The following is a 23,871-nucleotide window of genomic DNA, read 5'->3' on the forward strand; positions in this document are numbered from 1 at the left end:
CCCACTTACAATACTGCAACCTGCTCTTGGTACGAACTATTAATTTCCATTACAGTATTCAAAATTCATCTGCATGACTTATTTTCCTCTAAGGTTGTAACCATATTACTCCATTTCTCAAGCCACTACCAGGGAGGATTCATCATTCCGCGATGATTAGAAAGGAACGATGACGCGTGAAAAAAAAAAGGGACCGGGGGGGGGGGGCGATAGTATGCACCCGGCCGCACTGCGGTAGTTCGTTTTCTCCCACCGCGGTTGTGGCGCGGCGCACGCTATCACCCCCCATAGCGCCACCATGTCTAAAACATTATCTCCCGCAGCGCTACCGGAAGAAAAATCATTTTTCCCTGCCCAAACCCCGCCCCCGATCCCGCCCCTTTCCCCAATTTTAATCTTACCGCCGCAATGTGGTAGTAATCGCGTACGGTAGGGCGTTATCGCGTGTGATAACGCCCTAATGCATGCGATGAGGCCACATCGCATTTTAAAGAATGACCCTGTACCTTGGCTACCCATCTGCTGTTGGATACAGTTTAAACATCTGCTCACCAACAAATGCATTCATACCTCTCCTCCCTTACCTCCCCCTGCACCCTGCTTTGCAAACGCTGTTCATTGGGCAAGTTGCTCTTATCTGTGCCTTTCTCCTTCATTACCAATTCCCTGCTCCATGCTTTTCACCGGGCTGTATTATGTCTGGAATAGCCTTCCTGAGTTATTTAAGCCTGGCTAAAACACACCTTATTGAGGTTACTTTTAAATCTTAAATTCTGATTGTCCCTGATCGTAACCTTGTTGATTTTAACCATAATCTCTATAATAACTGTCTTCTGAAGCCGCTTATTATCTGTGCGTCATGACCATATTGTAAGCTCCACGTAACAGGTACTGTCTCTGTATCTGTATAATGCTGCCTACATCTAGTACCACTAAAGAAATGATTAGTAGTAGTATTTTTAAATACAGAGCTAACGTACAGTAGTATTTTGAAAAAAAAAAAAACCCTTGCTAATGTTTCTTTGGTTTTTAAAAAAAAATAATATTAAAACTGAAATAGACATAGCAACATATTGCCAAAAGTAGCAGGTAAGTACAAAATTGTTTTGAAATTTCCAGTTTTCTTAAAGGAAACAGGAACAAACATTACAAGTAAAATATTGTTAAATAAAGGGAGAATAGCACAGGCATATTGCTGCAGAAGAAGGGCAATTTTCAAAGTTACAACAATTGTCTAACATAGTTTACAAAATTGCCCTTTCCAATATGCGGGCAAACGTCTGTGTGTATGCAGTGTTTGGGTGTAAGTTTCCCTGGACTGGGCAGGGGTCTTCCTAGGGGTGGAATTGGGGAGGGATTCAGGACTTCTGCACATACTTTAGTGCCCACATTTTCAGGGAACATTTGTGGGTGCATTTTAGCGGGTGCAGCTGGTGAGGGTGGGATAGCTTTGCAAGTGTGCATCAGTCTGCTTTGAGAACAGCATCCCGGGTACGTTTGCTGGCTTTCTTAGGCCGACTGTTTTCAAATTACCCCCAGAATGCGTAAGGTTTAATGAAATCTGTGCATTATTCTTCCCATGGTAAATAGGGACCGGTGGGAGGTGGGAAGGCAAGTGACATACAAGGATTTCATTTCAAAATCCCTGTAGATGCTTTAGGATGCGTAATTTGCATCTGCTGTAAAGCAAGGGCCAGTTCTACAGGTACTTTTAAATCTGTGATCCCCACAAGCCCCGTATTTTCAGATGGAAACTTTGCATCCATGACCTGCAAGCTCCATGTCTTGCTTGAAAACTTTCCCCATAATGTGTAACGTTTTCTGTTTGCTGAATTCCTTGAACATAGTGTATTATGCATACTGTGTAATGGTTTGCAAATTTACTGACTACGTTTACACAGTGTGCTGCTGATATTTGATATTCTCAAAACCGTTGATTGCTAATCAGGGACAAGTTGAGATTAAGCCACTAGTGTCCTGGATATTAAAACTGTTCTTACGCCGTCTTTCCAAGTCCCTAACCTGTTTGATGCAATCACCTTGCATCAAACATTATTTGTCCAGCTTCATCAAATTTTATTTGAATATTCAATTTATTTTTTAGAGCTACAGAACATTTAAATTATCTTGTAAATCAAAAACTTTTGATTCATGGCTGTAGCCAGTCACCCAGTGATCACTAAAATTATCTTGTTAGGGATGTGCATTCGTTAAAAACGAATAAGAAATCCAAACCACTTTCAGTGTGGGTTCATTTTAAACAAAACAAATCCCCAGTGGCACCGAAAAACCTTAGAGTTTTTGTATTTTGGGAAATAACGTGTGCCTACTGCAAATAGCATGCGCATCTGAAAATAGTGTGTGTTGTTTCCCAAAATAAATAAAACACAAACGGAAAAAAATCCCAACAAAACAGAATTTGGCCAAAACCCACCACCCCTCCCCCCATGCATCAAAATAAACTAAAATTAAAATCTATGTCCTGCAGAGCCTTATATTAAATTTCACTGCATGGTGAAAAGGAATGGATAATCCTGGTCCTCTTTAGACTGGCATGATTGGTGCAATCACACTGGACCCTGTGGTTAGAGAGGGCCTCACAGCAGGCACGCAGCACAGACCTAGATGCAGGGTGGTGGCTCCCTGTGGGCGCTGCCAAGGGAAGGAGGAATAGAATCAGAGCTGGACAGCAGGAGAAGGACGGGTGGAGCCGGCTCCCTGCAGGGCTATCCATGGCAGCAATGGGCTGGAGTAGTCATGAAGAAGCAAGTATTTCATTCCTCTCGACACCATCTGGGCATATTAGTTACCAGCCTCAAACTGTCTCTTTACGCCCACATAAGTGGCTTATTGTTCCGTTGGGAATGGTCCAGGGAAGATGGCGTCCTCCATAGTTGTGGCCAGCCTAGATAGGGTCCCGTCTACAGTGAGAAGGCCTCCAGTGACAAAAGTTTCCGTAGTGGGACGGCTGGCACTGTGCCAGTGGTGCCAGCACAGGCAGAACAGCCACCCCCGGAGCATCTGCCCATAGACAGCTGCCTACTCTGCCTTTGCTTGTGTCTGAAAGTAAATCAAGTTCTCAAGCTTTGGACTTGATGATGAGTGATCATAAGGCTTTAACTGACACTTTCTAACAGCAAGTTAATGCTGTCCAACAGATATGTCTTTCACTAAGGATTACGGGGGTGATTTTGTAACTGCCTGCATTGCTGTAACGTCAACTACCTGCAGATTGTGCACCAGTTTTCAAAGTGATATGCATACTTTCACTTTGAAAATGATCCCAGGAAATACACCCACACCTTTACACCTGCTGATTTGTGTGGGTAGTTTTAAGAACATAAGATCATGCCACGCTGGGTCAGACCAAGGGTCCATCAAGCCCAGCATCCTGTTTCCAACAGAGGCCAAAACCAGGCCACAAGAACCTGACAAGTACCCAAGAAAACCTAGCTGTGTCTTTTGAAAATTGAAAAATATGCATGTAAATGCAAACCCCTTTCCAACCCAGTGCCAGGAACATCTCTTCTCACTGCAGGTAAATGTATGCGCACAGAGGCCTTAGGTATGTACTTTTACCTGCCTGACAATTATTTTTTGGAGATGCTTTAGTTTCTGAAATTGCAGGAAATTAAAGCCTTAGACAAAAGATGTGTAACTGGTGGGGGGGTGGGGGGGGGGAAACGGGTCTGTTGAGTGGGTTCCAAGCCCCTCTTCGGTTACCAGGTTCTTAGTGGAACTGGTTCAGCAATTTTTGTAGTAGACTGGACTCAAAATGTTCTGCCTACCGGACAGGAACAGTTTCCCCTCTGTGGCTGGCTAAATCCAGCCCCTAAGTAACTGGCTTCTTCAGACAGTCACAGATTCATGCAGTCCCTTCATCTCATTGAAATCCAAACCCTGGAAGTAAGTTCAGTCCATTTCAGGTAGTTGTGGTTCCATTTTTGTCAATTTAATTTTCCCGCAAACTCAAACTTAGGGTTTTATGAACAAATTCCAGGTTCCTGTAAGATGGGAATAGCATTGCTGCAGAGGCTCTCGGTCAGAAATTCTCCTGTCTGCGAGTAAGACCATCCGGATGAGAGAAGGAGTTGGTGTGTCAGTGTTGCCTGGAGTTTCCCTTAATTTGGGACTGGAGAACCAAAACCTGGGCGTGAGGAATGTGGAATTAGCTAAGCCAGTTCTAGTGACTTTGGGATCCCTAGGGGGAGGCAGAGATTCCATGGAGCAGCCCTTATTGTCCAGGGTGGAGATAGTTTTGTCTCGTCTTTCGCTGCTACAAATACGAGTCAGTTCTCAGGGGGAATCCTTGTCGAATCATGGTGAGAGGCTGGAGCAGATCAGCTCTCTTTACACGCGTATATGTGCACGCGCACGGAGTTTCAACTTTTATAAAATATGAATGCAGGCTTCTCATGCATGTATATACTAATTTTTAAGCACTAACGTTTTGAAAATTCACCTTTTAGTATATTTGACCTAAAGTGAATTGCAGACAGTGTGGATGTTTTATCACAAGTCTGCTTGATCTTTCAATTTGGCCCTCGGCAGTGCTGATTTTCTGCCACATTACTGACCTAGTGTTGCGCTGGAGGTGGCCTAGTGCAGGATTGGTACGGCCCTCTGGTCGGACCCAGAGAGCGCTTGCCACCAGGAGGCGGAGCACAGGAGGAGACAGAGGCTCGCTGGAGCTTCACCAACAGCAACCCGGGGTTCCCTCAGGTTGAGCTCTTAGTTTTCTGGGCCGCCTGGTCTTAGGTGGGCCTCAGATGGTCTCCCGGAGAGGTAGCGGAGGGGTGTGCCCACCACGAGCAAGGGTGCGCGGCTGATGCAGAGAGGATGGACCAGACCCGAACTGGAAGCTCCAAAGACCGCAGGGAGGTAACAGTTCAGGAAGGCCCTCTGGGCGAGACAGGCAGCACCTGCGGGTCTAGTCGGGTGAAGGCCCCAGCTGGAATCCCAGCAGGTCGGTCTGATAGTCACAGTAGACCAGAAGAGAGTGTCCGAGAGAAGCGCAAGGGTCAAAACCAGAGTATCCGTCCCAAAGGGCTCAGCCAAAGCAGGGGTCAATACCAAGGTCAGACTGAGCATAGTCAAGGCAAGCGAGGGTCAGTTCCAGGCAGCAGACGAAGAGAGTAGTCAGACAGGCCGAGGTCAGTACCAGAGATCAGTCCGAGAAGGTACTACCTGAGGAAGGACACAGGAAGGAACACAGGAACGCTGGAACACACGGAGTTGCTGGAACACACGGAGTTGCTGGAACAAGGAGACACTGGAACAAGGAAATGCTGGAACACAGGATTAGGCAAACTAACCCACCACGGTGTCAACCCGATTGCCAAGGCGAGGTCCTGAGGGCAGGACCTCGCTATTTATAGAATAACTATGTGATGTCATTACTTTGTGTCCAAGTCGGGTTTCCCACACTTGGGCCCTTTAATGGTCGCGATGTCGGCCTCATGCGCCCTGGGGCGGGGTCGAAGCGGCTGAAGACGCGGAGCCCCGACTGGAGCTCCCCTGCGAGGCCTGCGGCATGGAGGAAGCCGGAGAGGGCCGCGGTGAGTGACAGGGACGGCGGGAGCTGGCAGCAGCAGTGAGACCGGAGCTAGTTGAGGGCAGCCCGAGGTGAGCAGGCCCGGCCGCGGCACCCACGCGGCCAGGACGCGCAACACCTAGAACCGTTTTGAACTGCAGCAAATCTTCTTTTTCCTTTTCTACACTGCAAAGTGTAAAGTGGAGTCCGCTGCTGGCCCAAACCCAATACCTTTTTTTTTTTTTTTTTTTATCAATGAAAATCTGCACTGGAATAAGTATGAATATCTATGGCAGCTCTGTGCAGGTCTTCTATCACTTTATTGCAGGGGTCCCCAAACATTTCAAGAGAAGAGACACATACGGTAGGACATTTGAAGTCATCCAGAGAGCCAGAGAGACAGGAAGGGGACAAGCCTTTCAGTGATTTCAAATGCTGAGGCCACGGTTCCTAGAGGTGTATCTCCTGCTTCCTCACTTCCCCAACATCTGCCCTGCGAGAGGTATAGGTGGGTAAATTGTGGGGTAGGTGAGTGGGTCTGTGGCACACTCCCACACCCCTTTCCTTCTCCCCCTTCCCTCTTCTCTCCTCTCCTCCCTCCCCTCTCCTTCCCCCTCTCCTACCTTCATTTCCCTCGCCCCCCTCTCCTCTCACATCCCTTGCTGCAGGAGTACTAGCAGTGAGTTGTTTTTGCAGACTTTGCCACATCCTCTTCTTCACTGGCAGGGCCTCTGTTATTTATTTATTTATTTTCACTGGCCCGGATTAAATGTTTCATAATTCTTCCCCTTGGCATCCGGTAGTTCTGGGTTCATCGCAGGTCTCAATGTCCCCCCCACTCGGACTTCGTCGGCAGTCACCAGCGGCGGTAAGAGTTCGCAGGAGCTCTCCTACCCCACCACTTATTTCTCCATCCCTCACGTTCTCTGGATGCTCCCACTTGCAGCAGCTTCGGGGGGTTTCTGTGACCCGGCCTCTCACGTCAATGTTCGCCACGGCCACTGAAACTGCCACGTGTATATTTCTGGACCTCCCTCCCCCCCCCCCCCCCCCCCCCCGATTCAGAAAGTGGCAGGAGCAATTGGAACTGCTCCTGCCACTTCCTTCTGTTTTTGTCTGCCCCAGCATGGCTTGGCACCCTGCCAGGCCCTCCTTCGCTGGAGGGGCCTGGGAAACCCCACCAGGCTTGCTGTTTTTGTGAAAACAAATCAAAATCTCCCCCCCCCCCCCACCCCCTGCAAGCCACATCCAGCAATGAGTAGGAAAAGTACGATGGCGAGAAAAATGAACTCTGCGGGTTGGATTCGGCCCATGAGCCGAAGCTTTGAGACTCCTGCTTTTAGGGGGCACCCGTTTGGGCTCGCTGTTTTGACCGTCGCCCTTTAGGGCTCGCACTCATCGAAGGATACCATAGTGCTGTACAGCCAAGTGCAAGGCTAATTCATTTCCTCCCTTAGCCATTTCCGGCACCTGGTTGCGAGAGCTGAATTTCGCACGACTCGTAGGGTGGAACCTACTGGGGATGTAAAATGTCATCTCTGGAAAGCTGTTGGGAGGAGGCTGCTTTTGTCAATTGGTGACAGAGGCATTGTGCTGTACTTGACTTATATACGACAGGAGTTATTGGGGTAAACAGAGAAGACGTCAAAACTGTGCATAACGAGGGTTGAACAGGAAGTGAGTTTGACGAGATTTTTTGGCAGGAGAGGATTAGGAAAGCTGAAAGATGCATACGAACATACGCTTAAAAAAAAAAAAAAAAAAGTAAATCCAGGAGTAGTCTTAAAGCAGCTTCCTGAAATGTATAGCTCTTGATTTGAGTTTTCGATCATGACTAGCCTAAGGCAGTAGTTAGATCCTTCTGCTAGTGGCAAAAAGGGGAGTAGTACTTCATATTACTCCCACCCCCCCTGTTGAGGAATCGACTGTAAAACAATTTCTAGACGGCTGCTTGCTTAGTGGAAGGTCAGTTATTTTTGACTGGCCGCACCCTGAAAGAGAACACAGCAAAGCCCCCTCAATCAACGGCTTAAAATAGAAGGACATGTCCACCTGCTGGGCTGAAATGTGTCAAGTGCAGAGAAGTGCAGGCAACCCAGCTCAGCCCTCAGCCTGAAAACAGGGGAAAGAAGGCAATTTCTTTTTGGACCAGAGACCACTAAATTCTTACCCCATACCGAGGGATTGTTTTCTCTCCACTGAAGCCCAACATTGAATTATGAAGCTGAGCATTGGGATGTTTTTCGGAGGTTTATTTGGTGCTCTGGGGATTTTGCTTTTTCTGTTGGCCTTTGGAACAGATTACTGGCTTCTCGCCACAGAAGTTAAGAAATGTTCATCAAACCAGAGCGATAGCGAGGTTCGTATGGAGCATAATTATTTCATGCAGTTGCTTTAGGTGATCAAACACGGGAAATCCTCCTGGACTGAAGTTTAAAATAGTCTTAAGTGAAGAAACAATGATCTACAACATAAACGATTAGGGGAATCATGCAGAAGCATGGCTCCAGGAATATTTTACTGCATAGATTTGTACAAGCCAAGGGATGTGAGTATGGGGGGTATCTGTGTATGTGTATAATGGGTGGAGGTGCGTGCGTATGTGGAGGAGGAGTGGATTTGGAGGGGGGGTAGGTAGTTTGGGGTATGTGGAGGGGCTGTGGGGGTGTGTATTTGTAAACAGCGGTTGTAAGAAATTGTATGTGCGGAGGGTGTTGGTAGGTGTGGAGTTGTTTGTGTGGGAGGATGTGCATGGGGGCTTTCTGTTTACAAAGGTGTCTGGTTTTGGGGTACGGGTTTATAGGTAGATGTGGAAGGAATGTAAGTAGGGATGTGTAAGGTATGGCAACGTGTGTTGGGGATGGATGGCTGTGCCTGGGTGGGTTTGTGTGTGGGGATGTTCTGTGAAGAGGTAATGTGTAACAGAGTTGTGTCTTTGTAAATGGGGTGCTGCAAGTGTGTGCATATATATGGGTGTGTGTTTGTTGTGGGGGGGGGGGGGAGGATGAACTGAGAAACTGAGTTATTTTTCCTGCCTCTCTGGGGACAGTATTGGTGTGCGTGTGTTGTGGGTGTGCTGTGAGTGGGTGGGTGTTAGGAATATGAGAAATATGTATAAGTGTATGGGAGGATATTATGGGTGTGGGGGGAGTGTATTTAGGTCTATGTAGTTTGGGGTACGCGAGAGGGGCCTGGATGCTTGGGTCTGTGGGCATATGTGTGGTATGGGGAATGTGTGGGGGTCTAAGTGTGTGTGGGGGTGTGTGTGTGTATAATTTGGAAGTGTCATTTTTGCCAGTTGTTTCATGTATTTTCCCTCTCTCTCTCTGCCTATGTTGTTCTGTGGAAAAGGAAGAGTGGAAGTGGGACAGACATTTGGATAGAGGATGGCCAGCATTTTAACACTTCCAACAACTTCTAACCATTTCCTATAGAAAACAATGGGGATTTTTTTTTTCCCTCCATAGAAAGCATTAGAGCTTTTTGGGGGGAGTTGGGGGGGGAGAGGAGTGTTCATTTCTTTGAAAATACTGATCTGATGTTTCTGATTTTCAAAACCGTCTCACATTTTGTTCCTGCATGCCGGATTTGGGGAATATCCATCCTCTTTTTTTTGGAGAATTCTCATGCTGTACAGATGGACAGACAGATGGACGGCCATCGATCCCTTTTCTACAATTCCTTCCAACATTCCATATGTTGGAAAGCCTAAAAAGGGTTTAAAATGCCATCTGGCCCAACTTTTCCTAGGATTTCTCTTGTTAAATAAACAATCTCTTGTTAGGAAAAACAAACAGAAAATATATGACCACACAACCCCCCCCCCCCCCCTCACGAGACGTGAACTCATGGAAATATTAAAACTGTTTCTTTCAACCGTGCTTCGTTTACTTTCCATGATATGGAAAGAACGAGTTTGCCTGCCTACCTCTACCTGCTAATCATAATTAGAAGTTATATGAAAATAATTGAGTCGTTTAATTTAGAATGTGCCATTTTCTAGAACAAAAACATTAAATTCGGCTCTTTTTATGCAGCGTGGTAAAAGCAACGTGGGCACCCCCCATGGGGGTAATCTGTCAGTTCCTATTGTGCGTAAATGTTAAAGTGTACCTTTTGACAAGGAACAGCAGATGGCTTTTTAAGGAAAGAGAAAAAAATGAAAAGGTTAAAAACAATGAAATAGTGTGTCACAGCTTTGAAGCACACAATGAAATTCCAAGTATATACCTATGTGTATATATATATATATATATATATATATATCCCAGAACGAGCAGTGGACACGGCAAGAACGGTTTGTTGAAGCCGCAAAGTTACGTTTTTTTTTTTAATTTTATTTTTTTTTCTGTGATTTTCACACAGGAAGCAATCGTGCCCATCGCCTTCCACCACGAAGGATTCTTTTGGAGGTGCTGGTTTGAGGGCTTTATGGGAGAGAGCGCAAAGAGCATGTGGAACTTTTGGTTCAGTAAGTGAGCGTCTTAATCCTCCGCAGCCCGGGTACGCTGCGTCCCCTCCCTGAAGATCCTCTCGCCCCCGGTCCCAGTGTCACGTTTAATTTTGTTACTGCCTTTCATGTTCCTTGCTAAATGTGGGGTTCTTTTTAGGGTATTATCCAGGATATTAATGCTAAACCAGTGGCCCAGGAAAAAGAAATTGGAGGGGAACTTACAGAACTATATTGAAATGAGTTAATTCGCTTGGCTTTTCGATATTACTAAAGCAGTATTCTTTGTTCGAAGACTCATAAGACTTGCGCGTGTGGCCAGGCCCTTTGCGCGCTGCGTGCATTTTCAAAAGAACCTGACCATGGGCATAAATCCCGATATGCGCACAAGTGCCGGACCCTGAAAAAGGAGCAGGCCGGGGGGCATGGCCTGGGTGGGGAAGGGTGGGGCGGGACAGCCTGGACAGTGGCCATTAGCCGCTGTCCCGGAAAAGTGCATCCCGGCAGCCAGGCCGGCACCCGCAAACTACTTCAGCTCCAAGGGAGCAGTAAGTCATAAAACAATAGAAACATAAGTCGATAGGAAGGATTTAGGGGGTGGGGAGGAGAGGGGAAGAGGGAGGGGGTTTAGGTAGGGGGATAGGGAAGTTCCCTCCCAGTTCGTTCCTTAATTGGAGCGTACTGGGAGGGAACTGGAGGATACTCGATTGTGTGGCCACGTGTAGTTAGCAAAAATTTGCACCTCCCCCTGCGCGTGCTGCCTGCACATGTGTGCGCAGAGGTTAAAATCTTGCACGCATGCGCACGCGGCCATCTGATTTTATAACTTGCGCACGCTGGCGTGCGCATGTTATAAAATCAGCGCATCCATGTGCGTGCACCGGGAACCGAGCGCACACGTGAACAACGTGAGCATGTTTTAAAATCCACCCCTTAATGTTTCTACTGCATATTCATGCAGGGTCAAAATGCAAGTCAGTGGTAGGAAAATAAGTGCACCTTACATATGTTTATTAAAGTAATTTTCATTAAGTTATGTATATACTGTGTTTAAAATGAATAATGAGAGTCACTCATAGAGCTTTTCAGTTTACCTAAATATGGTAGGCAAATGCCAGGTCAAAGTAGATTCAAGCGTGGATTGATTCCAGTTTATAACATGTGGAGGGCAAGCTTCCAAATAATCTAGCTGCACAGAAACAGATGAATGCGCCTAGATTGCCACGTCCGAAGACTGCTCCCCTCTGCCCGGCTAAAAGCATACCCGCAGTTTGGATTGCAAGGAGGCATTCCTGGGGCAGTGTGCACCTATGACATTTTTTTAAAAAATGTGCGTGATAATTTACCCTTCTCAGCTGCCCCGGGGCAAAGTATGCTGGGCCCTTTTAGCAGGTCCATTTTTCACTGATTTTCATAGGGAAACTACCCAGATAGTTTCTCTGTGAAACAAATAACTGAAATGTATGTGCAGTGCACTGAAGTGCCTGAATCTTTTGCAATGATGCGGGTTATTTGAAAATTGCTCCCAAAATGCTGTATCTGCTGTAAACAAGGAAGGGGGGTTGGCACATTGTTCTGTTTCATACTAGTAATGTGGAATAAAGGACAGGTAATGCACTATCATATTTTCAGAATGTGCTGAAAGCAAAGAATATTCATCGTTTTACAAATATTAAACAATTTTCATGTTTTACTTTTTTTTTTGTCTAGCAAACCAATCGCCTTCTAAGAACTGCACCCATGCCTATCTCTCACCATTTCCGATAAACAGAGAAAACCATAATTCCTCTTCAACTTATGAGAGTGCAGTCAGTAAGTATTACATTTTCTTGGCTGAAAGTATCTGTGCAACCTTAAAATTACAAGACAAAAAGGATTCAGGTTGGAATAACATGTTTTCTTCTCTTGCACTTTTCTGTGTAAATGTTTAACAAGCTTACTTTTTTTGTGTGTTCCTACTAGAAGTAATAGTTGTTCGAAGGGTTAAGTCTTCTGAACCAGCCATTACTATTCCGAGCGAGCAGAACACAGCCTAACCATACCGCCATCTTTCTGAAAAGGATTCATTTTCTGCAGAGGTTAACACACTCACGCAGAAAGAAAACAACCGTGACAATGCAAAATGAATCCTAGCTCTGTCAGAGCGCTACCTAAACTTTACACTGTTTTTCTCCCTAATGCCTAGGGTCAAGCTAAGCCTGTCGACTCTCTGGCTCTACTTTTTGAAGCTAGCAGTTGTCCTCAGCATGCACCCCCCTGAAAACCCTGGTGTTCCCTCCCTTCTCCACCAAGATCCTCTCAGAGACCCTCAATCTTTTTTTTTTTTTCCTGCCTTTCTTTATTGACTGTTCCCTATCTGTGTCCCTGGGATCATGCTGCTTGTCTGGGGCCCCTCTTTCCTGTACAATCTATACACACACACATACACCATCAGAAGGAGATATTCGGGGTGTCCATAAATGAATTTGGCAGAGCTCAAAAAATGACGTTTGAGTCATGCAGAAGGTAGAGCCAGCATGATGCTTTGAGTTCTGTTTTCAAAGAGATCTAGCTAGCTAACGGGCCGATAAAGTAAAAAAGTGGGAGAGCGGGCGAGTGCCCGCTCTCCCAGCTCGCGCACAGGCCACTCTCTTGTGCGCGCGATACAGTATTTTAATTTATTTTAATTAGGGCCGGTGGTAAAAAGAAGCGCTAGGGACACTAGCGCGTCCCTAGCGCCTCTTTTTTGACAGGAGAGGCAGCTGTCAGCGGGTTTGACAGCCGACACTCAATTTTGCCGGCGTCGATTCTCGAGCCCGCTGACAGCCATGGGTTGGGAAACCGGACGCCGGCAAAATTGAGTGTCCAGTTTTCGACCTGCGAGCCACGGGCCTATTTCAATTTTTTTTTTACTTTTTTTAACTTTTGGGACCTCCGACTTACTATCGCCATGATAGTAAGTCGGAGGGTGCACAGAAAAGCAGTTTTTACTGCTTTTCTGTGCACTTTTCCGGTGTCTGGAGAAATTAGCGCCTACCTTTGGGTAGGCGCCTACCTTTGGGTGCCCGGAGAAATTAGCGCCTACCTTTGGGTATTTCTTATATTTCTTTTGCATGTAAAAGATACACGCATATGTTTGTAAAATAGGTAGAGAAAGTAAGTAACTAGACAGAGCGATAGAATATTTATATTCAGATTTGAAGGAGCACTGTCTGTCTACATTTTAAATCAAAGAATCCCAAATTAATAAAGTATTAATAACTTTAAAAATCTATACTGAATATACTTATCCGGAGGCCATCAAAATACAGCCCAAAATGTTTCAATCTCCTGGGTCATTGTCAAAGTGAACTTCATGAGCAATTTCCACTTTTGAAGACTTTCACATGTATACACAAAGTGGAGCCTGATGCCTATAATTACTAGAGATGTGCTTTGTTTTACGCTATCGGGCGCTTTGTGGGAAAATTTGTTTTCCTATGGTTCTTTTTATTTTTTTCTGCAAAACGAATCGAAAAAAAAAAAAAATCCACCCCAACCCTTCAAATTTACTTAATTTCAACCCCCCTCCACCATCTCAATCCCCTCCCCAAGACTTACTAAAAGCCCTGGTGGTCCAGCGGAGTCCCAGGAGTGATCTCTCCTTCTCGGGCCATCAGCTGCCAGTAATCAGAATGGCGCCGGTGGCTCTTTGCTCTTACCATGTGACAGGGTCTAACGGTGCCATTGGTCGGCCCCTGACACATGGAAGGAGTAATGGATGGCCCGTGCCATTTTCAAAGATGGTGCCAGCCGTCCATTGCTCCTACCATGTGATAGGGGCCGACCAATGGCACCAGTAGCCCCTGTCACATGGTAAGAGCAAAGGGCCACCGGCACCATTTTGATTCCTGGCAGGTCCGACGGCCCGAGAGCAGAAGATCGCTCCCAGGACCCCCGCTGGACCACTAGGGCTTTCAGTAAGTCTTGGGGGAGGGGGATCGGGATGGTGGGGGGTTGTAATTAAGTAAATTTAAAGGGTTGGGTTGGGTTTGGGGTTTTTTTTTTAAATAAATGTGCCACTCCCCCAACGCTAACCCGAAAAACGGATTTTTCCCGAATTTCGGGGAAAATCTGTTTCAGGATTCGGGTCTCCCGAACCAGGACAAATTAGGCAATTTCGTTGAACTTTCCTAATTCATTCTAAACGAATGCACATCCCTAATTATGGCAGTGGCCTCAATATGTGACCGTCTCCAAAAGTGGAAATTACTGAAGAAATTGCATGTGACAGATCTAGAGAGATTGAAACATGAATTGTGTTGGGTTGAATTTTAGGTGGCGTCAATTATGTATTTTTACTACCTAGGGAGAATAAGTTTCAAACAATTACTCACAGCAGAATATACATGTGTATGTGGCCACTTGTAGTTTTACCATGATATTTTATAACCCGCAGGTATCACATACACGCATGTGATAAAATATGCATATTCTTACCGCGCAATAAACGCACGTATGTATGCTTACATGCAAATACATGCGATGCATTGAATCCACAAATATCAATGAACTTGAATGCATGTACTTTTCCTACCTATTTTAAAAATATACGTGTGTAAGTAGAGTAGAACATACTCGCGTAAGTCGGTGAATTTTAAAACATGCGTGCAACAAGGAAATGAACCAGTTGACCAGTTTATTCACCAGGTTGCCCAGTCCTTTTCCAGGTCATCAAGAATTTCCTGGTTCTTCAGCCTGAATTCCTCCGGACCTCCTGCCCAGTCGGTACTACAAAATAAACATGTTTAATATCACTTACACAAGATAATTAACAGACATAAAAGATTTGAGTGGCTTGGCAAATATTTGTGTCTTTTAAAAAAGCAACTTTAGTTGCTTTTTTAAAAGACGTACTCGCCCATACTCGCAAATATTGGCATGCAAGTGGAGATCGCTGTAATTTTAAATCACGCGTGCACTTTCGCATGTATGACTTAAAATATGTCTACCATGTGTAAATATGCTCTTAATTTTAAGATGTTACTCGAGGAAACCTACTTTACATATTTCCCACAGGACTTGGTCGGTTTCAACGCGTAAGTGGATTTTAAAACATGCTCGCGTAAGGGACATTCCCAGTTTTTCTAATTAGTCAATGAAGACTTTCAGACCCCTCTGGTTTTTCCATCCTACATTCCTCACAGTTGACCTGGACCCCTCATCCTCTCTTGTAAGCCCTAAAACGCGAGATCTGCAGAATTGCTGCTCATCGGGAGCAGCAGTAAAGTTACGCAGATAACAAGCTGCCACGTGCTGCCACCTCTGGTTTTAAAATACAGAGCTACATGTGTGTGTGTTGGCCCCACCACAGAACGCCCCTTTTCTACCCTTTATTTTTTGCACACGTACACGCATTCACGCACACAAATCACAATCCGCGTTACTCTCGTGAGGCCCACATATGACTGTATATGGGTATTTTTGCGCAAGCAATGCTTTTAAAATTGACTCTGTTATGGAGCGTGGATCCTTTGCCAAGGAGAAGTTGGTATCACCTGTGGGGAGGAGCCCCCACAGGTCTCCACCATTGGCAGACAAGGCTAATGGAAAGCCTGAGACCCCATTGATGCTTCACCACTATCAGCCCATGTTCCCCTCAGGTTGAGGCCTTGGGTACCGGGTCCGGCTGGACTTACGTGGGGCCTCAGGAGACAGGGTCTGGGTGCAGGTGTAGCTCTTAGCAGGCGGAGATGAGTAGAAGGCAGGAGCTGGCAAGGCTGGGCAGATGACATAGCTGGAGGTAGAAAACAGGCTGAGGTCTGGCAGGCAGCGAATCTTGAAGGTCAGGTACAAACAGGGGTCTTGTTAGGCAGCGAATCTCGGAGGTCAGGTACAAGCAGAGGTCTTGGCAGGCAGCGAATCTCGGAGGTCAGGTACAAGCAGAGGTCTAGCCGGTCAGAAGCAAGAATACAGGAACGGGACTATCAGGAACACAAGCAGGAGCCGAGGAACGTGGAGACCTGTTGCCAAGGTGTGCCCTGACTGTCTGGGCTCGCCTAATATAGGCCCAGGCAGATGAGATCACAGGAAAGGGTCGGTAGCCTTAGGGTGCCGCGGGCCCTTTAAATAAACTAGAGAGCCATGTCTCAGGCCTGTTGGTGGCAAGCAGGGCCAGAAGAGGAGGGAAGCGTTGGAGACGCTCCCTCTACATCACAGGGAGGCCAGAACCCGCCCCCGGCAGGGCGGTGGGCTGGATGAGGAGGGCCGGTCGCGAGCTCGGCAGACGCAACAACCTCTGTGGGCATAAGTGTTGGCCCCTCTCCAGAACCCCCCAGACCTCCCCTTTTTTATGTGAGCATATGTGCGCCTGAAAGTGAAAATATGCACGGATTTGTGACTTTTATAAAATACAGAAGACGTGACTAGAGGCTACTTAAGCGCATACATGCTAATTTTTACCCATGTAAACTTTTGAAAATTCACCTCAAATTTTTGAAGACGTCTTAGGGCTGTCATTTTGATAAATAATTTTAATTTAAATAATTGTGAAATTATTATCACTTTATTAAGTTAGGGATCTGTGATTTGAAATGGAAGTTGAAAGTGAGAATACAAACAAACTTCACCTGTTATACATGGCCGACGGCCTGTTATTAATTCTTGCATACAGACCCTCAAATAACAGCCATGAAACATGGAGGAATATATTAGACTTTCATGTTTAAAAAGGAGAATAATGTGAAAAGATGCTAGAGAAAAGTTAACAAGTGCATTGAGCAAGATACCCAAGATATGCAAGTCAAACAAAGGAGGAAAAGCAATGAGGCAACTACACTGGTATCAAAACGTTCAGAAACTTTCATTCATCATTATCATCATCATCTTCAGCATTGCAGGTTGTTCCAGAGGGCATCAGGGAAAGAAATCAACCAAAACTCATGCTGAGCCGGACTGTCAGTAGTGGTTTATCATCCCAAAATAATGTCATTAGCAGTACTAGTAGCAATTTTCTGTGTGATTTGCTTCCACACAACTCATCAGTGTGGCTCAGGGGGTAAAGAATGGTTTGTTGGGTAGAGTCCCATACCAACAAGAAAGTGTTTGTTTCATTTGTGTGCGTGTAAAAAACAAAACAAAACATGGAAAGAAGAAAGAAAAATATATCATCACATCTGTGATAGAAAGCCAATCATACCCAATTAACTACGCATTTATCATCTCATTGATAGGGTAGATCAACTATCAGCAAACCATTGCAATTATGTAAAATGTTATGTATACAAAAACGGAACAGAAAGATACTACGCACTGCTGTGGACACTAGGGAACACATTCCATGTCCATGTATTTCCCTTTATAGGTGAGCTAAATGAAGTGAGGAAGATGTTATACAGGGGCAGCAACTTCTGTTCTGGTCAACAAATCTATGGGGAAAAATAAGTGGTGGTCCATAAGCTGAGCCCAAGGGCAGTGGAAAGGAACCAACGAACAAAGGTTGGCAAAATGTATACCAATTCATACACCTAATTTGATATTAGATCCTATTATTTTGAAAGAAGGCCTGTCGGTATAAGAAGTACTGGTTTTTCCTAATTGACTTACTTAAGCACAGTTATATTAGGGTAATTTCAAATGGAGGTTTCCCCCAGGAATTTTCCTCTGGTCCATAATTTTTCCAGGCTATGGTTCCATATTCTACCGGAGTCCAAAATCTCTTGGACCTTGAATTGCGTGTCCTCTTCTGTGACAACTTTAGGGGTCTGGAGAGGTGATCTTCCCCGGCCTAGAAGGAATGGCAGGTTTCAGTAATTAGACATGGAAGACATCATGGATTCACAAGGATTGATGGTAGCTTGTTTGTAGGCCACAGAGCTCAATAAAAATGACTGAACATCAAGATAAGGACAATTGGAAAGTTTCTTGCCTACCGTTTTGATTATTTTTGTTCATGATTGGGATTTGGGCTTTCACTGTACTATATTTTGCCTATTGAGAAATAATATATCCTAAGACGGGAAGTTCTCCTTGTTCAAAGGTACATTTCTCTAACTTAGCGTAGAGGTGGTGCTCACGGAGTCCTTGGAGGACCTTTTTCACTTGATGTCTGTGCTCAGATAATGACTTTGAGAAGACTAGAATATCTTCCAGGTAAACAACCACATGAGAGTACAGCAGGTCCCTGAATGCTTTGGTGTTTTGCTGACTAAAAAAAAACAAAACATTTTTCTACAGATGTAGTACTTCAGAACACTTGGTTGCTATTTACTTTAAATCCTGCAGCAGTACCTGCATACTTTGGTGGTTTACTGAATAAAATATCCTTTTTAAAGAGATGGAGAAATTCAGAATATACGGGAGCCCTTTACTTTAAATCCTGCAGCTTTCCCTGCCAGCATTGGAGTTTTGATAAAAAAAACAAAACATTTTCCTAGAGATGGAAAACTTCTTGCTTCATCCAGCCTTGCCTCCTTGTGCCTATGGAGAGTCACAGAAGGGCAGCATGGCAGCGGCGTTTCTGCCGCAAAGATGGGTCTAGCGGCGTCAGCGGCTGACAGGGTAGAAATATGCTGTATTTCATAAATTGTGCAGCTCCTGGATGCATTCATCTTTGCTTGTCCACTTACATGCACAATTGCTGCACAGTAGATAGATTTTCAAAGCTAAGCCCTAAGGAGATCATTTTCAAAAGGATTTAAGAGCATAACCTGGGTTTTACGCACATAAATGAGCTTTTGAAAATTGCTACCTTTACCTGTGTCACTCCATCTGGCTGAATTTTCAAAAGGTTTACACACATAAGTGGACATTGCATGTGTAAGTGAGCTTTTGAAAGTTGCTATGATATATGCTACATTTATGCATGCAATTCCTTTGAAAATTCACTCCTAAGGGAATGAGGGCAAAATAAAGCGTTCAAAGAAGCTAGGTTAGGATTTTTTCCTGTTCTCTGTATATTTATTTAAAAATTTCTATTAACCACCTTTCTGGCCGCTGAGGGACACCCAAGATGGTGTTCAAATTAAAATAATGCAAATCAAATAAAATGCAAATAAAATTCATATATCAATAATGCAAACCATAATAAAAATATTAAAAAATATAAAAGTGCAGTAAAATATACCGTTTAGCAAAGATGATCACCTAATAGGGATTTGCAGGAGGAAAAAAATTAGTTTTCATTTTCAGTTCATTTTTGGGAGTTTTTTCCCATGAATTTCAGTTCATGGATTGTTTCATTCGTTTTCATTTATGAGAAAAAAGCAAATCAATTAAAAAAAAAAAAGAAATAGGGCCAAAAAATGAAAATGAGGCCTCCAGGGGGCCTCCTGCGCACCTTCCCAAAAAAATGTCTAGGCCGGGATCCCCTCCATCCCACTTACCCGATCTGGAGGGGATCCACTGGCTTCGGCCTAGGCCAGGCCAAAATCTCAGCCTTGTGTAGTCTGAGGGCACAGTATGTCACTGCAACCTTGTCCTACTTAAGGCCAAGGCTTCGGCCTGACCCAGGGGCTGGTCAGCCCATATCCAGGCCCGAGGCCAGGTCCTGACACTGGGGCCTTGGCCTGGGTTAGGGCTTGAACCCAAGCCCAATGCCGCTACCCAGACGAGACAGGGTCCCAATGCTGGGGCCTAGCCCAAACCCAGGCCAGATGCCATGATCCAGAGGCTAGGTTCTGACACTGGGGCCTTGGCCTGAACCCAGGCCCAATGCCCCAATGACCTGGAGACCGGGTTCCGAAATTGGGGACTTAGCCTAGGTTGGAGTCCAGACCCAGGCCCGATGCCGAGAACCAGCCAGGAAACCAGGTCCCAACACCAAAGCCTCGGCTCAAACCCAGGCCAGACACGAACCAAAAGCTAGTTTCCTATACAGGGCCTCGGCCCGGACCAAGGCCCAACACCGCAACCCAACCCAGAGATTAGGTCCTGATGGCTGGGGCCTCGACCTAGGCCAGGGCCTGAACCCAGGCCTGATGCCACGATCTGACCTGTAGTCTGGGTCCTGATGCTGGGGCCTTGACCCGTACCCAGCCTTGATGCCAGGACCTCGGCCAGGTCCCAACATCTGGCCCTCAGCTTGGTTCTCTTTGTTTTTCTTCACTTGCACCCTAATGGATGGCATCATTTGGCTTGCAAGTGCTGAAGAATGAAGAGGCTTCATAACCTGGGTTCCGAGGCCTGTGCCTGATCCTGGGCCAAGGCCCAGTCATCAGGTCATAGCTTCTAGACTGAGGCCCTGGCATCAGGACCTGGCCTTCAGGTCGGGTTGCAGCATGGGGCCTGGATCCTGGCCCCAGCCTAGGTCTAGATATTGAGACCCGGCCTTTGGGTCAGGTCGTGGTATCAGGTCTAAGTCTGGGCCGAGGCCCAGGCATCAGGACCTGGCTTCTGGACCTGGCCATTATTCGGATCTGGGTCCGGGCCAAGGCCCCGGCATTGGGACCCAGCCTCAGTCATGGGTCTTGGCTCAGACCTAGGCCTAGACCCCAGCATCAGGACCCTGCCTTCGGGTCAGGTCTCGATATCAGGCCTGGATCTGGGCCTAGTCCCTGGCAGTGGGACCTAGCTTTCATTGAGCACCCGACAAATAAGGTAAGTTTTTGGCTTTTTTTGAGCATCTCGGCTGAGGCCCTGGAGTCGGCCCTTGCCTCTTCTGAGACCCCGGCATCGGACTTGGGCGTAGGCTGCCACCTCTGCTTTGGGCTATAGCCTATGCCCTAGGCAAGGCCCCTGCTTTGGGCCTAGACGTAGGCCCAAATCATCAGTTTAAAACAAAATGAAACAAATAAGATTTGTTTCATTTGGGGGGCCCTGATTCATTTCAGGGCTCCCCGAATGATACAAATTAGCCTTATTTGTCGTGTTTTGCAGTTTCGTTTGAAACAAATGTACATCCATAACTAAACCTACGGTCATCAACCACATCTTATCCCATACATTTACATCATACCACTGTCTGTTCCATTCCTCATCTCCATCAAATTGCATACCATCCAACAGAATAATCACAGACAATATTTGGTCTATTAAAAGAGAATTAGAATCTTCAATACTGAGAAAATAGCCATGTTTTCACTTTTTTTTCTATCAGTGGGAAAATTCTGTTCTGTTCCAATGTCAAGGATATATGTCACAAGTCCTCCATTCTATTCCAGATGTTGATGAATGCAGGAGTGTATATCTGCACATCAGCAAAGGGTTAATGAGGGTTATGTATATTTTAATGAAGCTCATGATTCAGAATGGGGATCGATCTAAAACACAAGACGCTGGTGCAGGATAAATCTTAAACCACCAATTCCAGGTGTGTTTTAATGGCAATTCCAAATAACAAAGAATAGTATTATTTTATAATGGCAACTCCATGAATTCAAATATAGGGATTTTGAACAGGTCCCCCGACACGGTCCCGTGTTTCGCTAGGCTGCATCCGGAGGCACCCAGGGTACATTCAAATCTAAAGGGTAAAAACAAATCTGAATCAGAATAATGGTGACAATGGCTAACTAGTGAAAAACCTTTTCAAACATGTACATACCTCTGAAGTGATACCCGGAGCACGCAGGCTCTCACAGATGTGGGATATTTAAACATAGGAAAAAGGCGCGAACGCGGCAGCTCTCGCAAGAGCTGTCAAAGCCTCCAAATCTCGGCAGATCCGTCCCTACAGTGGCCAGAAGCAGACCTCAATAGAAAAGATTCCACTCAATTACTCCATTAAGACCATCAGGGACCACCGTGTTAAGCATAAAAATCCATTTCTGCTCCCTACGCCCCAGGATCGAGGGGAAGTCCCCACCCAGGGAGGGCGGCCCACCACCTCGATGACCGTGAAGTAGAGATCAGAGATGGCATGGCCGCATTCTATCCAGTGGGAGACTAGAGGCTCATCTACTCTATGTAAGCGAATGTTAGAACAATGTTCTATCATACGAGTTTTTAACATACGCGTGGTTTTTCCCACATAGAGTAGAGGGCAAGGACATTTCACAATATACACCACGCCTTTAGTGAGGCAATCAGATAACGCCCGTAATTGAAACAGACGCCCAGTAATAGGATGTACAAAAGATGATGTTCTTTCCGTGTGGCTGCACATAGTGCAGTGGCCACACGGACTGTGTGTACCCTGGCTGTATACTAAGTCAATAGGTGAAGATGAATGAACCAGTCGATCTCGCAGATTTTTACCGCGTTTAAAAGTGAAACGCAGCGGACTGTGTAAAAGGTCCGTGAGTGCCTGGGCTGCCCAGTGTCGTCTTATCATCGAGGTGATGGCTCCCCCCATAATTGAAAAGGGTAATATACAGTTATTAGTCTCATCCTCCGAGTTCGAGGTCTGCTTGTGGCCACTGTAGGGACGGATCTGCCGAGATTTGGAGGCTTTGACAGCTCTCGCGAGAGCTGCCGCGTTCGCGCCTTTTTCCTATGTTTAAATATCCCACATCTGTGAGATCCTGAGCGCTCCGGGTATCACTTCAGAGGTATGTACATGTTTGAAAAGGTTTTTCACTAGTTAGCCATTGTCACCATTATTCTGATTCAGATTTGTTTTTACCCTTTAGATTTGAATGTACCCTGGGTCCCTCCCGATGCAGCCTAGCGAAACACGGGACCGTGTCGGGGGACCTGTTCAAAATCCCTATATTTGAATTCATGGAGTTGCCATTATAAATAATACTATTCTTTGTTATTTGGAATTACCATTAAAACACACCTGGAATTGGTGGTTTAAGATTTATCCTGCACCAGCGTCTTGTGTTACTTGCGAATGTGCAAGGTTCATGCTTCTTCTTCCTTTGGATCGATCTAAAACCCCATATAAAGGAGGTTTTTTTCCATTTTTCCCCTAGATATACAAGGTCTCTAAGACACTTCTAACATGGTTTATGATTATTTTTATTCACCAAACTGATTGACTACCTTTGGGTCATACTGAATAGAATTCCATTATGTATGCACAATATTTTGACAGGGGTCTTGATTCAATTCAATATTGCATCTTTTATTTCATGCTTTCCGGATAAAACCTGGGGTTTACTTCTAACTTAATACATCTGGTTGATATATTTAGTAGACATGCTCAGGCTATATAATAAGAAAAGAAAAAACCTAAACCTTTTTTTTTTGCTCTTCTGTGCAATTTAAAGCTGATTATATATTTTTTTTGTTCCCCTGTGAATTTCTAGTTTATCGTGGTTTCTGGTCCATTTTCATGCTGCTGGGTGTGGTCACTATTCTGGCGGCCGGTTTTCTCATAATCTGTGCAGCTCCTTTTGCCAGTCAGAAACTTTACAAAGTGGGCGGAGTCTTTTTCATCACTGCTGGTAGGTGAACATATGTTTCCCAAGTCCCCAAGATGCAGATGAAATAACATTTTTTTTCTCATAGCCAAAAAAATGAAAAAAAAAATCCCTTATTATAACTGCTTCCAGATGTTTGTCCTCTGTTTTCTTTACATGTTAAACTAGAATGTAAACAATTAAGGACACTTTACAAGTGTAAAGTACTTCAGAGGACTGTTTTCTCCTCCCTTGAAATACACAAAATTTAACTTGGGTTGATGGATCCAGGACCTGCAATGGAGAATAATTAGATCTTGTAGCTTTCAATAAATGCACAAGCAAAACCGAAGAATTAAAATACTTTCATTAACATTCTCAGCAAGGCTTAGCAAAATGTTTGGAGTAATAAAATTAAAATACACTGAGCATAGCTGCTCCAGTAATTATATTATTTACTCTCCAATCTTATTTCAGGTTAATTTATGCATAAGAAAATCCTATATTGTCCAACAGGATTGTCCAACAGATTTGGCCAGTTGGCAATTTCTGCATAGCTAAGACATCTCTCTTGATTGGGCTTTTAGGAAGTACCATATTTACTAATGAATTTTTGTATGCACAATGTAGGTTTATGAAATGTA

At 45.2% G+C, this 23,871-nt stretch overlaps 1 protein-coding gene across 2 annotated transcripts in view; it reads left to right on the plus strand.

Moving 5' to 3' along the window:
• Positions 1–7,568: 7,568 nt before the first annotated feature.
• TMEM182 (transmembrane protein 182) overlaps positions 7,569–23,871 on the plus strand; it is a 28,368-nt gene continuing 12,065 nt past the window's right edge. Inside the window, exons 1-4 of one of the 2 annotated variants that reach the window (XM_029604840.1) lie at positions 7,569–7,892; positions 9,899–10,004; positions 11,694–11,795; positions 23,135–23,272. In XM_029604840.1, coding sequence (XP_029460700.1) covers positions 7,752–7,892; positions 9,899–10,004; positions 11,694–11,795; positions 23,135–23,272 — 487 coding nt within the window. In that variant the 5' untranslated portion in view covers positions 7,569–7,751. Of the gene's footprint in view, positions 7,893–7,926; positions 8,082–9,898; positions 10,005–11,693; positions 11,796–23,134; positions 23,273–23,871 lie in introns of those variants that run through there. The other variant, XM_029604841.1, reaches the window with a different exon arrangement.

This window comes from Rhinatrema bivittatum, chromosome 5 (assembly GCF_901001135.1).
Source record: "Rhinatrema bivittatum chromosome 5, aRhiBiv1.1, whole genome shotgun sequence".
NCBI lineage: Eukaryota > Metazoa > Chordata > Amphibia > Gymnophiona > Rhinatrematidae > Rhinatrema > Rhinatrema bivittatum.